Source organism: Pogona vitticeps, chromosome 6 (assembly GCF_051106095.1).
Source record: "Pogona vitticeps strain Pit_001003342236 chromosome 6, PviZW2.1, whole genome shotgun sequence".
NCBI lineage: Eukaryota > Metazoa > Chordata > Lepidosauria > Squamata > Agamidae > Pogona > Pogona vitticeps.
The window spans coordinates 21,691,344-21,709,430 of NC_135788.1; the positions used below are offsets into that span (position 1 = coordinate 21,691,344).

General features: G+C 40.8%; 1 protein-coding gene across 2 annotated transcripts in view; it reads left to right on the forward strand.

Moving 5' to 3' along the window:
• ST8SIA6 (ST8 alpha-N-acetyl-neuraminide alpha-2,8-sialyltransferase 6) overlaps window positions 1-18,087 on the forward strand; it is a 47,184-nt gene that overhangs the window by 22,782 nt on the left and 6,315 nt on the right. For both annotated transcript variants that reach the window (XM_020806653.3, XM_073003106.2), the window contains 4 exons: window positions 3,445-3,589; window positions 7,109-7,218; window positions 8,160-8,252; window positions 9,934-10,408. In XM_020806653.3, coding sequence (XP_020662312.3) covers window positions 3,445-3,589; window positions 7,109-7,218; window positions 8,160-8,252; window positions 9,934-10,402 — 817 coding nt within the window. In that variant the 3' untranslated portion in view covers window positions 10,403-10,408. The remainder of the gene's footprint in view (window positions 1-3,444; window positions 3,590-7,108; window positions 7,219-8,159; window positions 8,253-9,933; window positions 10,409-18,087) is intronic.

Consider the following 18,087-nt stretch of genomic DNA (forward strand, 5'->3'; position numbering starts at 1 on the left):
TGTATATCCATAGATTGGAACTCCTAGAATTCTTCCTGAGGAATTCTTAGAGCATTTAGGGAGTTGGAATCCAAAAAATCCAGATGCCACATTCCATAGAAGATATGTGATCAGTGTGAAGTCTGCATTTCTTTGCAAAGCAGAAAAAACAACCATAAATATAATAGGCTGAATGAAACCAGAATAATATGAATTGATAGTAGAGGGGAAAACCCATAAACAAAACCAGTCAAGAAAATATATAAGTACACATCTATAACAAATTTGTCAATATTGATCTAAACATGTAATAGTAACTTGAAAGTAGAAATTAAAGCTGTTTACTGTGCATTCATAATATTAATAAGAGATAAAGGGCTCATGTTGCTTTCATCACTACTAGTGATTTGCTTTTTTTGAAATCCTTTCTGTCATATTCATCCTGTCTGTTATTTGACACTGGATTTAACTTTCAGGAAGACCAATATTTAATTAACAAGCAGCCCAAAGTGGTAGGCGTGCAAAGAGTGCTTGACATTTGTCACAGACAAATGTTCATTGACACATCATTTAAAACAGAAAGTTTGAAATGGAGAATGTGTCAATCACCGGCCACAGCCACCAATCGATTTGCTTTGGCTGCTCAGCGAACCACACATTGTACTAATTAACCTACATTTTTATGTTTAGGTCAATATTGACAAATTTATAACTGCCGGATAGCTCAGCTGTAAGCCCAGTGGCTTACGTCTCTGGCTATAGAGCTAGAGGTTGGAAGTTCACTGTGCTTCCTTGAGAGGGGCTGGACTCGATGGTCCATAGAGTCCCTTCGAGCGCTGCAGTTCAAAGGTTAAAGGTTATTATTAATGGCCTCTTTCTCAAATCCAGGCTGCTATGATTTGGGCTGAAGAAATGGCTGAAGAAAAAGAGGAGTTGCCATAGGGCAGAGCATCCTGTTTTATGCATCTCTGTCTAACAGATATGGATTCAGGAGAAGATTATTTCAAGTGGAGAAGCAGCTGGAGGAGGATGTGTTTATCCCTTTCACATGCTTGCCACTTTCCCACCTTAGGTCATCCCCAGCTGCCTCTTTCTCCCACTTTGCACAGAAGCATTTTTATTTTTACACAAATTATTATTATTATTTATTTTATTTATATCCCGCCTATCTAGTTAATTAAGACCACTCTAGGCAGTTATGTTTGGAAGGTAGAGTAATGACTCCAGGTAACACAGTTGGAGCAAAATAGGGAAAGGTTATGTATTGTATAACATTCCCTCCCCAACCTGCTTTCTCCTCTCTTAGGTCAAACAGTTAGGATGTGATCAGATAGGCATTTAGCTTGCTGTTTGATCCACTATGGGGGTGGATTCATCTGCTCCTTTCTCCAGTGATCACACTATGTAATCACTGGAATGAACCAGCCTGTCCCCAGATAATTCATACTTGCACCTTACTGGGCCCCTGTCGGGGGCTTCTACTTTTTTGATGTGGGTAGGATTGCTCCACTTTGGTTCACTTCCAGTGTGCGCAGTCACTGGAAATGAACCAAAGTGAGCCTTCATCTTTCAAGGCTCCTTCTACTATCGTTTTGGCATATCATGAAGTGGCTTAAGAGGGAGAGCGACATCAGGATATTGGCAATGTAAACACTTCTTCAGCTCCTCTCTGGAGGAGCAGAGGAAATTTAAAAAAGACGCTGGCTCCTGTGGTCCGTGTAGCCCAAAGTAATAAGTAATAGTAATAATCTTTGACAAACTCCAAGGCACTGAGTGGATAGGGCTCAGGAGTTGTACCGGGCGGGGGGGGGGGAAGAATCTGATCATTTAGGCTGAAATCCTGTTGCTCAACATAGTAAGTCACACTAGAATAGTCTGATTGAATCAATAGGAATTTGGTGAGTCAATTAATTCATCAGTAAGTTCCATTGATTCCAATGGTCGTATTCTGGTTGTGACTTAATATGCTAAAGTACATCACAGACAGAGTGGGCCCATTGGAATCAATGAAACTTACAGAGGAGTTGATTCTCAAAGTCTCCACTGATTCAGTGGGCTTACTCTAGTGCAGGTCATTATAATGAGCAATTGGATTTTGGCCAATATATGATCTTCAAAGAGAAAAATATGTATAACTGCAAATGCTCAAGACCCTCATAATCAACATTAATTTTGACATGAACTTATTAATTTCTCAGGAAAGAAAATGAATAATTTCAAATGTTCTTTTGCATTATCTGCTAAGTTTCTTGGATGCTGTAGATTAATGAAGTATTGCCTGCTTGCATTTTACATCAACTGAAGCATGACATTAATTGGAAACTATTCTTTTCTTATTAATTGTAATTTCAAAAAAATATGCCAGACTATTTCTGGTTACATTGAAGTATTTTCTCTCAAGATGGGAGTAATAAAGAGGAAGCATGCAGTATCTTTGCTAATGAATGTTATCCATCACAAAGGCATTTCCTCTGAGGTTTAAATACTGTATGTGTAGAAAGCACAAACTATGCTATGTAGCACTCCAGTTCTTTTTAAATCTGACGTAAATGTTGTAGAGTGCTATTTAAAAAAAAAAAAAAAAAAGGAGACGACTCCATTCCATAAAATGAAAAGATCTAAAGCTGGAATTCCAGAAAGGAAAGGTGACCAAATGATCAACTTAATGGGTTCAATTTCATGGAGTACTACTATGTCTTAATACTAGTTATCTTGGGCCATGTTCATGGTGATATTTGCACATTAAGCACCAGCAACATTTAATATTCTTGATTAACCCAGTGCCCCAAATCCTATTGCTTAGTGGAATAAATTGTACTAAGTCCTTTGGGGATTTGGCTAAAGTAAATCACAGCTAAATCAATGGAACCTATAGAGGAATTAACTCCTCAAATCCATAGGCCTACTCTAGTGCAATTTACTGTGCTAAACAATAAGATTCTGTCTGATTAACATTTTTCTTATCCAATTCCAAATGCTTGTCTTGTCCTTATTGACTTCTTGAAGTGATTGATTGAGGTTGCCGTTCTGTGCCTTGAAAGCAAACTTCATTGAACTCCATGCTATTTATATTTAGGTGAAACGTGAGCAAGATCTGAGAACTTGAGGGCAAATTCAGTCCCCAGCCTTCATAGTGGGCTAAAGCAAACTTTTTAGAAATAGTCAAAACTAACAAAAGAAAAAACGGTGAGAAATATGGACAGTTTCAGTTACTTTTTTGGGGTTGTGTGTGTTTTGGAGGTATTCTATGGACTCTCCATAGTTCAGGAGCAGAAAGTCACATTTCTCTTCATGCTCTATAAGATTCATTGTAAAGCTTTTTAAAATCAGTCTTTCTTGAAACTCATATTGCATGAATCTCACCGTAACTTAATTTTCTTTCTTTCTTTCTTTCTTTCTTTCTTTCTTTCTTTCTTTCTTTCTTTCTTTCTTTCTTTCTTTCTTTCTTTCTTTCTTTCTTTCTAGGTCAGAACTTGCTTCATGCTGTGATGCCATTCACAACTTTATTGTGTCTCAAGACAATACCCCACTGGGTAGCAATATGAGTTATGAAGTAGACAATAAGAAAACCATCCACATCACTGAGGAAATATTCAGGATGCTGCCAAAGGTAAGAAGAGCTCCTTTGTCCCTTTAAATGGCTATAGGTGTGCCATTTAAAAGAAAATATGTAATTTTATTTTGTATCCTGGATTGTAGTTACTGGTTGTGCAAGCAGAGGACAGTCATCGTAACCGTCTTCCTCTTCTTCTGGTGTTTAATGGTGAAGCAGAGCCAAAGACCCACCACCAATTTTCCTTTCCCCCTCCTCCTTTCTGTTGCCCCTTCTCTGGGGATAGGCAGCTACTCAACATTTGGGGATATGGTGTAATTTGTACAGGTTTGTCCTGGGATAGGAAAATTGCCCACAATTGCACAGAATTGCACCAATACAAATGCCTTTACCCCAGTTGGAATGACTTCACATTACATTTATAAAGAGTACTTGACACAATCCTCCTTGTTTATTTGGGCTGTTTTCATTAGATGAGGCACCTCTGCAGAGATTCTCCAAGCCTTGTGAGACTTCTCGCCTCCAGTGTGAGAGTGAGATAGAGTGTGCTTTTTTCTATCTCATCAAGGTCTCTGTATTACATGCAGAATATCACTGTACAAAACCAGTTTTCCTTTTCCTTAAGAAGTAAAACACACAGGGATATAGAAAGCACCAAAAAGCTGATTGTTCAGAAAAGCAAAAGCAACCTCTCCCTTACTTTTGTGCATAGAGTTCTGGCCATTGTGAGAACCCTTAAAGATTGGGTAAAAACTCACTCACCAGCAAGGAAGAGAACATTGTTGCCCTTCCTTGTCTTCATGAAATGAATAAAACCCCATGGATTTACATCATTATTTCACTTCCACATGCATGGTGCATTCTTCTGACCACTACAGCCCTGACAATCTTTAGAAAAAGCTGGGGGTTATATGGAGTTGCAGTGAAGAAGAGGGGAAGATTTGTTGGGCATCTCTGAGAAGGATGGCAGAGTAGACAACATCCCTACCGCAGCACCATCCCTCACTCATGGAGCGAGTGGTGAGCCCAAGCCCAGGATCCCCATGACTGAGAGGAAAACACCCCCTTCAATGGAGAAGCGAGAGCTGAGGAAGAAAGAGAAAACGTTAGTGACGATAGTGAAGGAAGTACAGTAGTCGATCAGACAGGGAGGTTGAATGGTGTAGGACAGCGATGGTGACCCTATGGCGCACGTGCCACAGCTGGCAATCCATGGGCACATGAGCCATACGTTGCCTTCGAAAAATAGATACCCATTCTCCAGTTTCGACACTCCCCTCTGCTGGTGCAGTGGTTCAGCGGAGGGGTGCAATGGCCTCCAATCCCAATGGGGGATTGGAGGACCGGTAAGTATTTATCAGTTAATAATGCCACTAGGGGGAAAAACACACAAGCATTTAACCCTTGAGGTGCTGGGCAGTTGTTGTTTTTCTAAATTAAAACCTCAGTATTCAGGTTTACTTGCAATGTTGGCATTTTGAAATAAATAAGTTGGCTTTGTGTTGCAGTTTGGGCACTCGGGCTCAAAAAGGTTCACCATCGCTGGTCTAGGAGACCAAATGACAGGTCCAGGACAGGGAAAGAGTGACAGAAAACCGGAGAGGACAGGACAGAAAGGGGTGGAGCTAGGGAGTCAGTTGGAAAAGGCGGGAAAGAAAGAAGAAGGGGAAAGGGAAAATAGAAGTGAAGGCCGAGGAAAGGAGGGGAATGGATCTGGTTAGAAAATCCCTAGAAAAAGAAATGGGAGCAGCTCATGGTACCTAGAGAAGAGGCTGAGAGGAGACGGCAAGAGGTGGTGCCAATGAAGCCTTCTTATTGGGGTGAGAAGGAGGCTCAAGAATGGGTAAAGAAGATCAGGGAGAAGAGAGCCTGACTGGGCAAAGAAAGGAGAGAGAGGGGTAGATGGCATCAGCTCTCAGAAGCTATACTACCTGAGCCCCCAAAACTTGGGAATATGTGAGAGCAGGATTCAACGGGGCCACACCAAGGGCATCTTGAGGGAACGGAGTGCCCCTGTTGTTGGTTTCCACAAGATGCCATGTTGATGGACTTTTCCTTGGAGAAGGGTTTTGAACTTTTGAACTTTGCTGTTCCAAATCCATTTGAGAAACCAGAAGCTAAGCCCTTCCTCACACCATTGCGTGAGAAAGAGAAGTTACCTATTCCTGTCACTGTTGAACGCTTTCTAGATGCACCTGTAATAAATCCTGTTGGTATAATTCATGATGAACTGTTGTGTGTTGCCGGGCTAGACATCAGAGTAAAGGGGGATAAAACCGTTTAAAGATAATGAACCCTCACAACATCCCACTCATAGTGTCTCACGTTGAGGAAGGACCAGTTAAAGACTGGCATTTGGCTCTGACCAACTCTGTGGAGAGCAGTAGCTTCATCAGCAACTCAAAGCCTGGGAGGGTGCCCTGACCTGAATTAGTGGGATGAAACATAATTATCACTATCCTGCTTGGACTGTGAGCTGCAACTGAACATATAATACAGTAGTGATGATTAGGAGGTGCAGATATTGATTTGTGTATGTGTGTGCAGGGGTGTTGGGTAGTGGTGGAAAGAGAGCTTGCAATTTTATTTTTTTAAAGTAATTCTGTTTCTCGCTAATTGTTTTTAATGGATTCAAAAAGTAATCTGTTTCTCATTAATTTTTTTTAATTGACTAATTTGTATTGCTCCTGATTTGCTACCGAAAGTGTTATTGATGTGTAAATAATGCATTAATTTTGAGGTGGATTTTAATATTTTTAAAATAAGGTTAAAAATGTGAAAATGGCTAAAACACTCCCAGCCTGCACAAAGCAATTTTAAAAGAGTAAAGGCTAGTCACTACACCCCAGAAAAAGAACAATTAATAAATTGTTAACAAAAATAGTATTACCGGTTGTTACATTATTTTGCAAATGTATTGTTTTTGCCCCCTATATACATCCTAAAGTAATGAATTACATCATTTCTTGTAACATGTTGCTTCCAAATACCAGACCATGATGAGGGGGGAGGGGGGCATTAGGGAGAGAGCTTGAACTGCAGCTAGAAATTCTTGCAGAGTTTTGGATTTCTGTTAAAATTCTCTTTTTGCTACACAACAGAAGTACAGCGATCCACAGGGAAGAATACCTACAAGTTCCCCAGAGTCCACCCCTTTCTCATTATCTAGCACTTAAAGTCTGAGTAACCCACTCTGGGCCATTTGTAGGAGAAAGAATAGAAAACATTTCTTTAATTACAGTTGCTTGAAATTACATAAGCAGGTGATACATGTGTGCAACAATTTTGGAGAACTTACATTTTTGACAGGTGGCCATGCTGGATGGAGGAATTTGGGAAATGTAGTTCAAAAAAGTAACTTTTCTAAACTCTGAGGAGGCGTTCTTTCTTCCATAGATCTATATAAAGATTTATCCATTAGAATGCAAATACATAAATAACTGGTGTATCTTAAAAACAAAGAAAGAAATTAGAGAAATTCAGAGAAATTAGAAGGAATGCATTTCTATTTGCAAATAGTAAAAAAAAAAGATCTGCTGTAGAATTTTAATATCAGTATGCTGTTTTTGTTCTTAGTCACAGCCTCTGAATTATCCCTTCAAGCAATGTGCAGTGGTTGGAAACGGTGGGATCCTGCAGAACTCCAATTGTGGAGCAGAAATTGATAAATCTGATTTTGTCTTTAGGTGAGATATTCTAAACCAAGCTGTGAGAAATAAATAAATAAATATATAAATGAGCAATCCACTCTTCTTTAAGGATGTAAATCCTTCCTTGTCTCATTTTTGCATTTCTTAAAAGCAAGAATGAGGAATTGCAAAAAAATAATAATTGTTCCCAGTATGAGAGAAAGCAAGGCTATAAATTCACTTTATGCAAGTTACATAACCTGGCCAAGTTGCAAAACCTGCAAGTTGAGTGACTTTTTGTGCTCTGACTTATTCTATAGGTTTTGAAAAATAATTCCCTGTCAAATATTATTGTGCCCTGCCCTTGATTCCAACTGGATGAAATCAGTTGCACAGATTCCAGACTGGTGTGGCACATGGACTTGATCATGGTAGTCATGATCCTTGGTAAATAAAGGGGTGTGAGCTCCACTGGATCTAAGAAGACATCCGCTGTGCTTCTGTCCCCCACCCCATGCTTCATTTGGGGACTAACATTGTGGACCATTTTGCCCACAAAGCTTCCTGTGCATGTTAAGTGGGATCTTTGGGATCCTGGTAACACCAAAGGAACCTCTGCTCCATTCAAATCTTTCTATTGAGCAGACCTGTCCTTTAGTGGCTGTTACTACATATTTATGCATTTAGTTAATCCCTTTTAACAGCCATCTAAGCCAATGGCTATTACCACACTTGGCATCAGCACATTCTGTCAGTTCATTATGCAGTGTAATTTAAAAGCTTAATTGGTGTGTCTAAAACATTTACAGAGATATCTTAGGCATGTTTACAGAGAAATCCATTTCACCATGGTCAGCTGGGTTTACTTTCTAGTAAGTGATTTCAGCATTTGATACCAGACTAAACTGACATCTATTTTATTGTCTGGGGGAATTAAGGATGTTTTAAAGAACAGGATGTTTTGAAGTAGGCTCTAAGTGGCTCTTGTAAAATTCCAGGTGCAACCTCCCTCCGACTGAAGGAAGTGTGAGTCAAGATGTTGGCAACAAGACAAACCTGGTGACCGTTAACCCAAGCATTATAACACAGAAGTGAGTATGACTGCCATGTTGTTTGTGACTCACGTTTAATGACTTAATTCCCCATTTTAGAGGCTTCCTGGTGTGGTGCATCAGCATCCTGGCTGTGGAATTCAAGCTGCTTCATTGGTGGTCTCACGTTTCCTCTTAGAAGGCAGGCTAACTCAAGAGTGAAAGTTCTTCAGTTGTGTCTTCTTTTGGAAGGAGATGGGGGAAGTACATTGCCCTTTTGCTCCAACCACATTTTCACCCACAAGGAAGGGCAGCATTACAACAATCACAGCTTTTGTCTAAGCCTACTTTCCCAACATTTTGCCTTTCACATATGTTGGAATTACATGGCTATCCACCTCCTCAGAGTATCCTTATAACAGTATCTTTACTGACCTGGGAGTTAGGTCAGATGGAGAGAGTCTGGCTTGCTCAGTCACCCAAGAAATTTCATGACTAAGGGGAGACTTGAACCTGGATCTTCTAAGTCCTGGCCCAACACTCTAACCACTATACCACACTGCCTCTCGACCCACCATCATCCCCATCTGGAAAGCAATTGGTTCTGAGAGCCACTGGGATGTTGTATTTAGAGAGTTGAACTGGAAGCTGGGAGATCCAAAGGTCATAATGAAGTTAAAGTGGAGATAAGGAGAACCACTGATATTGTCATGAGCCATCTGTTTGTTTGTTTTTTAAGGGTTATTGCTGTTGGTTTTAATATTTGTATTTTTATTTTTGTTTTCTATTTTATGAGTTGTAACTTGTCCAGAGTAGTGCTGGGATACAATACGAATTGACTGACTGACTGACTGACTGACTGACTGACTGACTGAATAAATAAATAAATGAATGAATAAATGAATGAATGAATGAATGAATGAATGAATGAATGAATAAATAAATAAATAAATAAATAAATAAATAAATAAATAAATAAATAAATAAATAAATAAATAAATAAATAGTGAGATAATAATGGAACTAATTAATCATGTATTTAAACAATGGCATTGGTGCTCTATTTCAGATCTGTGGTGTCTGTAATACTGTAGAAGGTTTTGTTTCATGTCAAATCTGAGCACAAGATGCTATTTATTGTTATTGCAGCTGTTTTATGTTACCTGCATTGACTAAATATAGAGCAAGCGAGTAGGAAAGGAAGAGTGGGGTCCTTATGGAGCACCCTTTGCCTAGTCCAAAGAAGTTGCCATGCTAGTCAATCTCAACATGTTGGCAAAGAAAATCTCTGCTGTCTGCTTGCCCCCAGTGGTAACTGGATGGGAATTAAGTTACTTAGCGATACTCATACTCAGAAAGTTGTTCATGAAGATTAAAGATCTGCTTGCACAGAACCTTCACTTGCATGGTTTACTCCAGTGTCTGAAAATGTTGTTTTTTTTTAATCTGTAACTCCCAGAGTCAGACTTTTCCAAGCAGTTAGTCTAGTCAGTAACAACAGTCTTAGGCAAGCTGGTCTTCTCATGTTACACTGATTGTGGAAGGAACCTGCTCAGGTGGCAGGTTTTAAGAAGCTTTAAAAATGTAGTTGAGCAGTTTAGGGATAATCAGAGCAGATACTCGAAGTAAACTGTCATTTACCTCAGAGAGACTCATAGAGCAGAATACTAGACATCGTTCACTAATACCCAGTGCACCTGTAACCATTTAAGAATTTCCCTCAGCCTCTGTATGTTTACAGGTATAATAAACTGAATGAGAAGAAAGCCACCTTCCTGGAAAACATTGCCAGCTACGGGGAAGCTTTCCTTCTCTTACCAGCCTTTTCCTTCCGGAGCAACACAGCAGCTTCTTTCAAAGTGCACCACACATTGAAAGAGTTCGGCGCAAAGCAGACGGCCATATTTTTCTATCCCAAATACCTCAAAAATCTTGCTCAGTTCTGGAGGACTAAAGGCGTCAAAGCCTACCGATTGTCTTCTGGTTTCATGATCACCAGTGCTGCTGTGGAACTCTGTGAGAGCGTGAAGCTCTACGGCTTCTGGCCTTTCTCAAAAAGTCTAGGAGGTGCTCCCATCAGCCACCATTATTATGACAACCAGCTACCGAAGCCTGGCTTCCACGCCATGCCCAAAGAGTATAGCCAGATTCTTCAGCTTCATGGGAGAGGTATCCTCAAGCTGCAGTTTGGCAAATGCCTCTACGACTAGCCCAAGGTAAGTTTTATTCCTTCACAGTGGTGAGAACAGCACTATCTCTCTGTTCTTCTTCCTTCCCCATCCCGTTCTACTTCAAATAACCTATCCCCCCCCCGCTTCCTCTCTTTCCCACCCTCCACTCAGATTGCTGAGGAAGGAACAGATGAAGGACTTCATTTCCTTAGGGATAGTGGGGTCTCGACTTACAAATGACTCTACTTGCAAACAATTCAACTTACGAACCCGCCCTATAGGGGAAATAAGGACTCGACATACAAACTTCCCTCGAGTTAGGTACAGGGAAAAAAGTGCCTCCTCCCTCCCCTTAGAGGCTTCTGTAGGGGAAAAAGGGGTTAGAAACTTAAAAATAAATAAAAGAAAGTCACTTACCAGGCCTTAGTAGCCCCCAAACAGCAGGAAAAAGAGCAGGAAACAGCTAAAAGCCGACACCCAGAAGGGAGCCTGGCAGCCATTTTGTGCTTTGCCCCCCCCACTCCTGCACCCTCCTCTCCCCGCCTATCAGCTGATGGGCTAGCTCTGAAGAGGCTTGGGGAGGCTTGCTCAGCACCTAAAAAGCCTGCCTGTGTGTCTTTGTGCTGAAAAAAATCAGCACAACATGCTTTAAAACATGATTTAAAATTGGCTTCGTTGAAAAAAAAGATTTCTAAAGTGCTTTGCAAACTGTTCCCTGCCTTCCTCCTCCTTTCCTGAACCTAAGGGAAAAAAAAAGAAAAAATATCCCCCTCTAGTGGCAGAAGGCGGAATAGCAGCTTCCCATTAGTTTCTATGGACGGAAAAGAGCACATACGGATTAAATGGTTTTCAATGCATTCCTATGGGAAATGCAGATTTGACCTAAGAACTTTTCGACCTAAGAACCACCTCCCAATACGGATTAAGTTCATAAGTCGAGACCCCACTGTATTCTGTTGAAAGCTGAAGCCAGTGATGGGTAGTGCCAGGATCAAAACTGATTAGGCCCTCCTTTGGCTTTCTCTGTGATGGCCATCCCAGAATCCTAGGTTTACTTATTATTTTAATGTATACAGACAGAGACTAGTATGCATTAAGTGTAAGTATTATGCTTCTATAGCACTGTGGAGCTTTGCTCCTGCTCCCCTGGAAAATTCCTGTGAAAATTCTTTCTGATTGCACCTCCCTCCCCCCCCCCCCCGGCGTTGTCTTCACCAGACCAGATCAGATCACTCTTTCCAGGGGCCTGACCTGGATGCTTGTTAAGATCTTTCAGAATCAGACCAACAGCCTAGATTGCCTCACCCCTACCTTATTTGAACGTCTAGGACAGTGATGGCGAACCTGTGGCATGGGTTATTTATCCAGGCCTTTCCTCCAGCCAACTCCTGATTTCTCTCTTACTTTTCCTTCTTTATTTTACTGCTGTTGCTGTTTGATTATTGTGAGTTATTGGTCCCATAAATGAGATCAAAAACCACGAAACAGGAAAATCCAGGCCCCTTTCACTCCCATTCGAAATTAAACTGCTTGAGTCAACACAGTTCCCGGGACATGAACTCTTGGCAGCCTGCATTTAAAGTCTGTTTCGATTTTATTAAAAAGAAACCACTTAATACCGCATCTTTACTGTTTAATGACTCAATTTAGGTAACGTAAGCCAAATTAATTACCTATAGGGAAACTGTTCTGTTCAAAGGACTAGAAAGGCCAATTATTAAACAACATAAGTTTATTTAAGTGAACAAAGAAAACATTTCTCTACAGTTTCATTTCTAAGCAACAGCATAATGGTTCAGCACCTTCTATAAAAGTTAACTAGTAAAACAAAACAAAGACTAAACTATAAACTAAGGTAAGCAAACGATATTCTTACGCAGTCCATATTGTTGAATTAGGTTCCTTCACTTGGATCAAAGAAATGCGACGCCATGTTTTCAGAATCCCAAAACTCTCTTCTCTCTCTCAAGTTACTTTTTCCAACCTCTTGTAAATTTCTCCAACCTGCCCCCTCCTGACATACTCAACCAATCACGAAGGCAAGAATTAGCATAGGGTACGCCCTACTTTCCCACCAACACCAAAGAATTGTTTATCATTCAGGTTAGAGATATTTTGACTCTGCCGTGTTTTCCTCTCCAGCTGCGGCGATAAGAAAAGCTGAAAATAACTACTAGTAATTTTCCAGAACTTAGCCTGTGTCAGACTCAAAATGGATTCCTCTATGGTTAAGACATGACTACATAACCCATCTCTAATTAGAAAAATACATTTCATCACACACCCCCGCTAAATTTCTTCTAAATTCAGAACAGTTATTCTGAGCTAATTTGAAGTAAATTGATAAAACAACTAAAAGTAAATGATTATATATGGATTATAACAAACAATACAGCAATACAATCTCTTGGCACACCATTCAGATATACAAAAAGGAAACAAGCATGTTAGTTCATTAGCCACAGTAACTACTCCAACCGTCTTCCATCTTCTTTAGCGGTCAGGAACATCTGGATCTTCACAGTACATCCTGGAAAGTCCATCTGCCACCACATTTAGCTTTCCAGGTATATGTTGAACTTCAAAATCAAAATCCTGTAATGCTAAACTCCATCTTAACAATTTTTGGTTCTGAGACTTCATCTTTTGTAACCAGACTAAGGCTCTATGATCAGTTTGGAGTGTAAATTTACGCCCCCATAGATAAGGTCTTAAAAGATTAAGAGACCAATATATAGAAAGAGCCTCTTTTTCAAGGATTGCATAATGTCTCTCTCTTTCCAAGAGCTTTCTAGAGAAGTATGAGATAGGATATAGATTCCCATCCTCCCCTTGCTGTAACAAAATAGCTCCTAATCCAAATTCTGAAGCATCGGTTTGCAAAATGAAAGGCTTATCGAAATCAGGTGATTTCAGTATAGGGGCATGAATAATCTTCGCTTTTAAGGCCTCAAAAGCCCCTTGGCACTCGGGGGTCCAATTAACTTTGACAGGCTGTCTCTTCTTAGTTAGCTCTGTCAGAGGTGTAGCCAATTCACTGAAATCAGGGATGAATTTCCTGTAATAGCCAACTACACCTAAAAATGAACGCACTTGTTTCTTGGTTTTTGGAATAGGCCAATCATTGATAGCTTGAACTTTGGCTTGCAGAGTATGAATTTCACCTTGACCAACCAAATGACCCAAATATGTGACTTTCCCTTTCATCCATTGACATTTACTAGCTTTGACAGTAAGACCAGCTTGATGAATTCTAGACAACACAGTTTCAACATGAGACATATGAGAGTCAAAATCAGAACTGAAAATAGCAACATCATCAAGATAGGCACTAGCAAAAGGTAGACCTTTTAAAACTTTATCTATCATTCTCTGAAATGATGCTCCTGCGTTTTTCAATCCAAATGGTAGCCTTTTGAATCTAAAAGTGCCTACATGAGTGATAAAAGCGGTCTTATCTCGTGAATTTTCGGCTAAATCCAGCTGCCAGTAAGCATTCTTTAAGTCAATTATGCTGATAAAATTTGCCTTGGCCAATTTTTCAATTAAATGATCCATTCTAGGCAATGGATAAGGATCTGAAACAGTAACACTGTTTAACTTTCTGTAATCCACACAGAACCTTATCTCATCAAGAATCTTGCCAGTGGAATCTTTTTTTGAAACCAGAACCACTGGAGATGAGTATGGGGATGATGACTCCTCGATTACATCCAGAGATAACATCTTTTGTATCTCTTGTTCAATCCGTAGAGCATGATCACCAACTGCTCTGTATGGACTAGATCGAATTGGCTGACTATCGGTAGTGATAATTTCATGACTGACCAAATTTGTATAACCTGGCTTATCTGAAAAAATATCTTGATATTTTTCTAAGATTTGGTACAGCTTTCCCTTCTGAAGTGAGGTACCTGTCAAAACAAGGTTGTCAGACCAATTACCAGCATCTTCTAATTCAGCTAGCATATCTACAGGCTCATACTCAGACTGATAACAAGCAACCTTATATTGCAAAACCATTGCAGTTCTGTCTTTATACAATTTCAACCTATTGACATGGTAACTTACAGGCTTTTTATCAGAATTCAACATTTTTACTAAATAATTGTTATTCCCCAGTTTCTGTACCACTTCCCCTGGACCTTCCCAGCCAACCTCTAATTTAGAAGGTCTGAGGGGGTTTAAAACAAGAACCAAATCTCCCACATCAAATTCCCTGTGTCTGGAATGTCTGTCATGGTAGAGTTTCTGGGTTGATTGAGCATTTAGCAAATTGTCCTTAGCCAATTCTTGCACAGCTAACAGTTTTTCTTGCAGATTTCTGACAAAATCAGCAACTGGAACTGTGCTGCTTTTTACCACACCTTCCCAATCAGATTTCAGGAAATCCAAAGGTCCTTGTAGATTCCTCCCAAATACCACTTCACTTGGAGAGAAACCACCAAGAGAAGTGTGAGCAGAACTTCGATAAGCAAATAAAGCAAATGGTAACAGATCGTCCCAAATGTTACCATACACCTGTACCATGGTTTTGATCATCCTCAGTAAGGTTTGTTGACCTCTCTCAATTAACCCATGACTTTCAGGATGATAGGCGGAGCTAAATTTTATTTCTATTCCACTAAGTTCACAAATTTTGTCCATTAAGGAGCTACGAAACGCCCCCGCCTGATCACAAATTATCTGAGATGGTACTCCAATACGTGAGCACAAGTCTATGATGATGCGTGCGATGGTGGAAGCTCTTAGATTACTCAACGCATAGGCCTCGATCCAACGACTAGCTTGGCAGATGAAAGAGATGATGTATTTCTTCTTAGACTTAGTTGGAACAAAAGGTCCCATGACATCCATTTGCAAACATTGGAAAACTTGATCAGGTATTTCCATTAAGAGCATTTCAGACTTCGTCTTATCGGTCTGATAACCTGTTCTTTGGCAATAGTCACATGAACTGACATAGTCCTTCACATTTTTGTTAATACCAGGCCAATAAAAATGCTGAGAAATTCTTTTTAAAGTTTTTTGCACACCTTGGTGACCACTAGATGGATTGTCATGAGCTAATTCAAGAATCCTCAGTCTGTATTCCTGTGGTACTACCAGCTGTTGTGTGGGTTGCATGTTCAAGTGTGATTTGGGATGATATTCTCTATACAAAAGTCCATTCTGGCCCCACACAAAGTTAACTTGCTGTGTTATTGGGTTTTGAGCATAGTCATCTGCTTGTGCTCTCAAGGAAGCTAGTGAGGGATCAGTCATTTGCTTCACTTTAAACTCAGCTGACCCCATAGGCACTGATTCCTCTATTTCCACTTCTGTATTAGCTGCATTATCTTGTTCTGCCACTAGATGTTGCTGCTGGTCTAAGTTTGTAGTAGGGACAGCTTCATCAGAAACACTCCCAGTCTCTGCTTTTTGGGTTTGGGAACGGGTAACCACTTTAACAGCAGGACCTTCCTGACTCTGCTTAAAATTCAAATAGGTGAGGTCATTTCCCAGCAAGAAGTCAGGTTTCCCCTCATGAGTGAGGCAAAGTTTAGTACCACGCCAATTTTTGAATGATAATTCCACAAACGCGAGAGGAATATGTTGTTCTCCCGCCTCTCCTGAACCATAGGTCCTAATGGGTAACCTTAAATTGTCCAAAATTAGTTCTGGGTGCAAAAATTTTCGGGATATGGAAGAAAGTTCAGCACCAGAATCACTGTAAGCATTTAGAACCACCTGTTCCTTATCAGTATACAAAATCACCTCCTCAGAATAAGTCCTCATAGCCCATTCTTTCTGAGACTCAGGGATTATGCAATCCGGGTCCATTAGGGTATACTTTTTCCCCTGTGGAGACTGTCTTATAGCTCCTGCTTGTTCTCCTCCACGAACATCTAATATTTGAGGCACATAGTAATTTACCGCTGCCTGTCTATCACTGGCTAGTGAAGCGGTAGTACTCCCACTGGGTTGATTCTGTCTAGGCACTGTGCCCATGACAGTCTGGCCTTGAGTTGGTACTTGTTGACTCTCTGGGGTGTTAGGGCTTACCAGAGATACTTTGGGTGTGCCTCCCTTGGATTTGCGTGGCGCTGGTACCGGTGTCCTAACATCTGACTTCCTAGCTTGACTAGGGGGTCCTTGAGATAGTCCACAGTCCTTTTGTAGATGAGGGCCACCGCATTTAAAACAAGCAAAAGTGGGTCTGCTTTGATTTGGAGCTAAACTCCTGCGCTGATCAGTTGAAGTCTGCCTATACTCTTGATGGTAAGGCTTTTTAAAGTCAGGCTGGCTTTGTCTTTTAGGTGCCTCGGCTCTAGGCGCCTCTGCTCTGGCTCTAGGCGCTGGTTCAGGCTTTCTAAACGATAACAATTCGTCAGTCCTCAGCGCAAGGGATTGGAGGTCTTTAAATTCTCTCTCTAGTAAAGAACTCCTCAACTCTAAAGGGACCAAGTTCATAAATTGCTCCATGAATAATGCCTTTCTCATATCTGCTACAGATCTGATTTTCAAAGAGTCCAGCCATTGGTCTCCTAAAAATTCCAGCCTGTCAGCTAAAGCTGCATAACTCTCATTAGGCAGTTTTTTGATTTTCCTAAAATTCTGCCTCAATAGCTCTTTTGTATAACCATATCGCTGTTTAATAACCCAAACTAATTCAGACCAATCATAATCTTCCTCAGCCACTTTGGCTACTATTGTGGCTAGTTGACCGCAAATTTGGGGACGAAGGAGTTTGGGAAACCAATCTCTAGGTATCTCCAAATCTTGGCAAGATTGCTCGAAATTCTTAAGGAAGCTCAACACACAATCGCCCTCCTGGTATCTAGGTAGACTTCCCCTATCCACACTGGCTATAGAGTCCTTAATTGCCTGTTTAGCCTTTCTCTTTTCCTGCAGCTCTTGCACTTTTTGCTCTCTGCACTTATTCTTCACTTTCTCAGCCTGATTCAAAGTGTTAACAAACTCCTTTTGGGATCTCACTAGATCTGCAACCAGCTGGGTCAGTTCCTCAGACGCTGGCATCGGTGTGGGTGGATTTCGCCCCCCTGCACCAGACGGATTCTCACCAACGGCTTCCTCTGTAGGTCGGGGATGTTGCTCCTCCGCTCGCCCTCTGGAATTTCTCCGGCTTGGAATAGGCAATGGGTCAAACTCCTGGGGGTACCCAGCCATTTGTAAATCCAATTGGTCTTCTTCAACTGAATCTTCCACAATTGATTGTTCCCCCTCCGATTCCTCCATCAACAACCTCAATTCGCTGGATGTTTTCCTCCGGCCAGTTCTCCTCTCAGTAACATGCTGAGCCATGCTGACTGCTTGCAGCCGCTAAGCTGTAAACCTCCCACTGTTTCGGCAATCAATTACCGCCAGCCATAAAACTGCCCTGACAGCCCTGATAAGGTGCCGTGCTTTAGCTGTGCCTAGCAACGAAAAAGCTTACTTTAGAAATTTACACCTAGTCCTTTAACAGAATCCGCCCCCACAACTGACCCTTTTCAGCCAGGGCTTCAGTTGAAAAGAAATAGAGCAGAGAGAAAAGAAAAATAAAAAATATTTAAACAGTTAGCAGGACAACCCACGCTGTGTTGCTGCCTTGTTTCAAACTGAAAGCAGTCCGTGCCTGACCCTCAGCTTCAATTTACCACAGCGTCTGGATAAATCCAAAGCAAACTGTGTGTAAAGAGAAAGCCCGGGTGTAACACTACTGAAATCAGGTTGCAAATCAG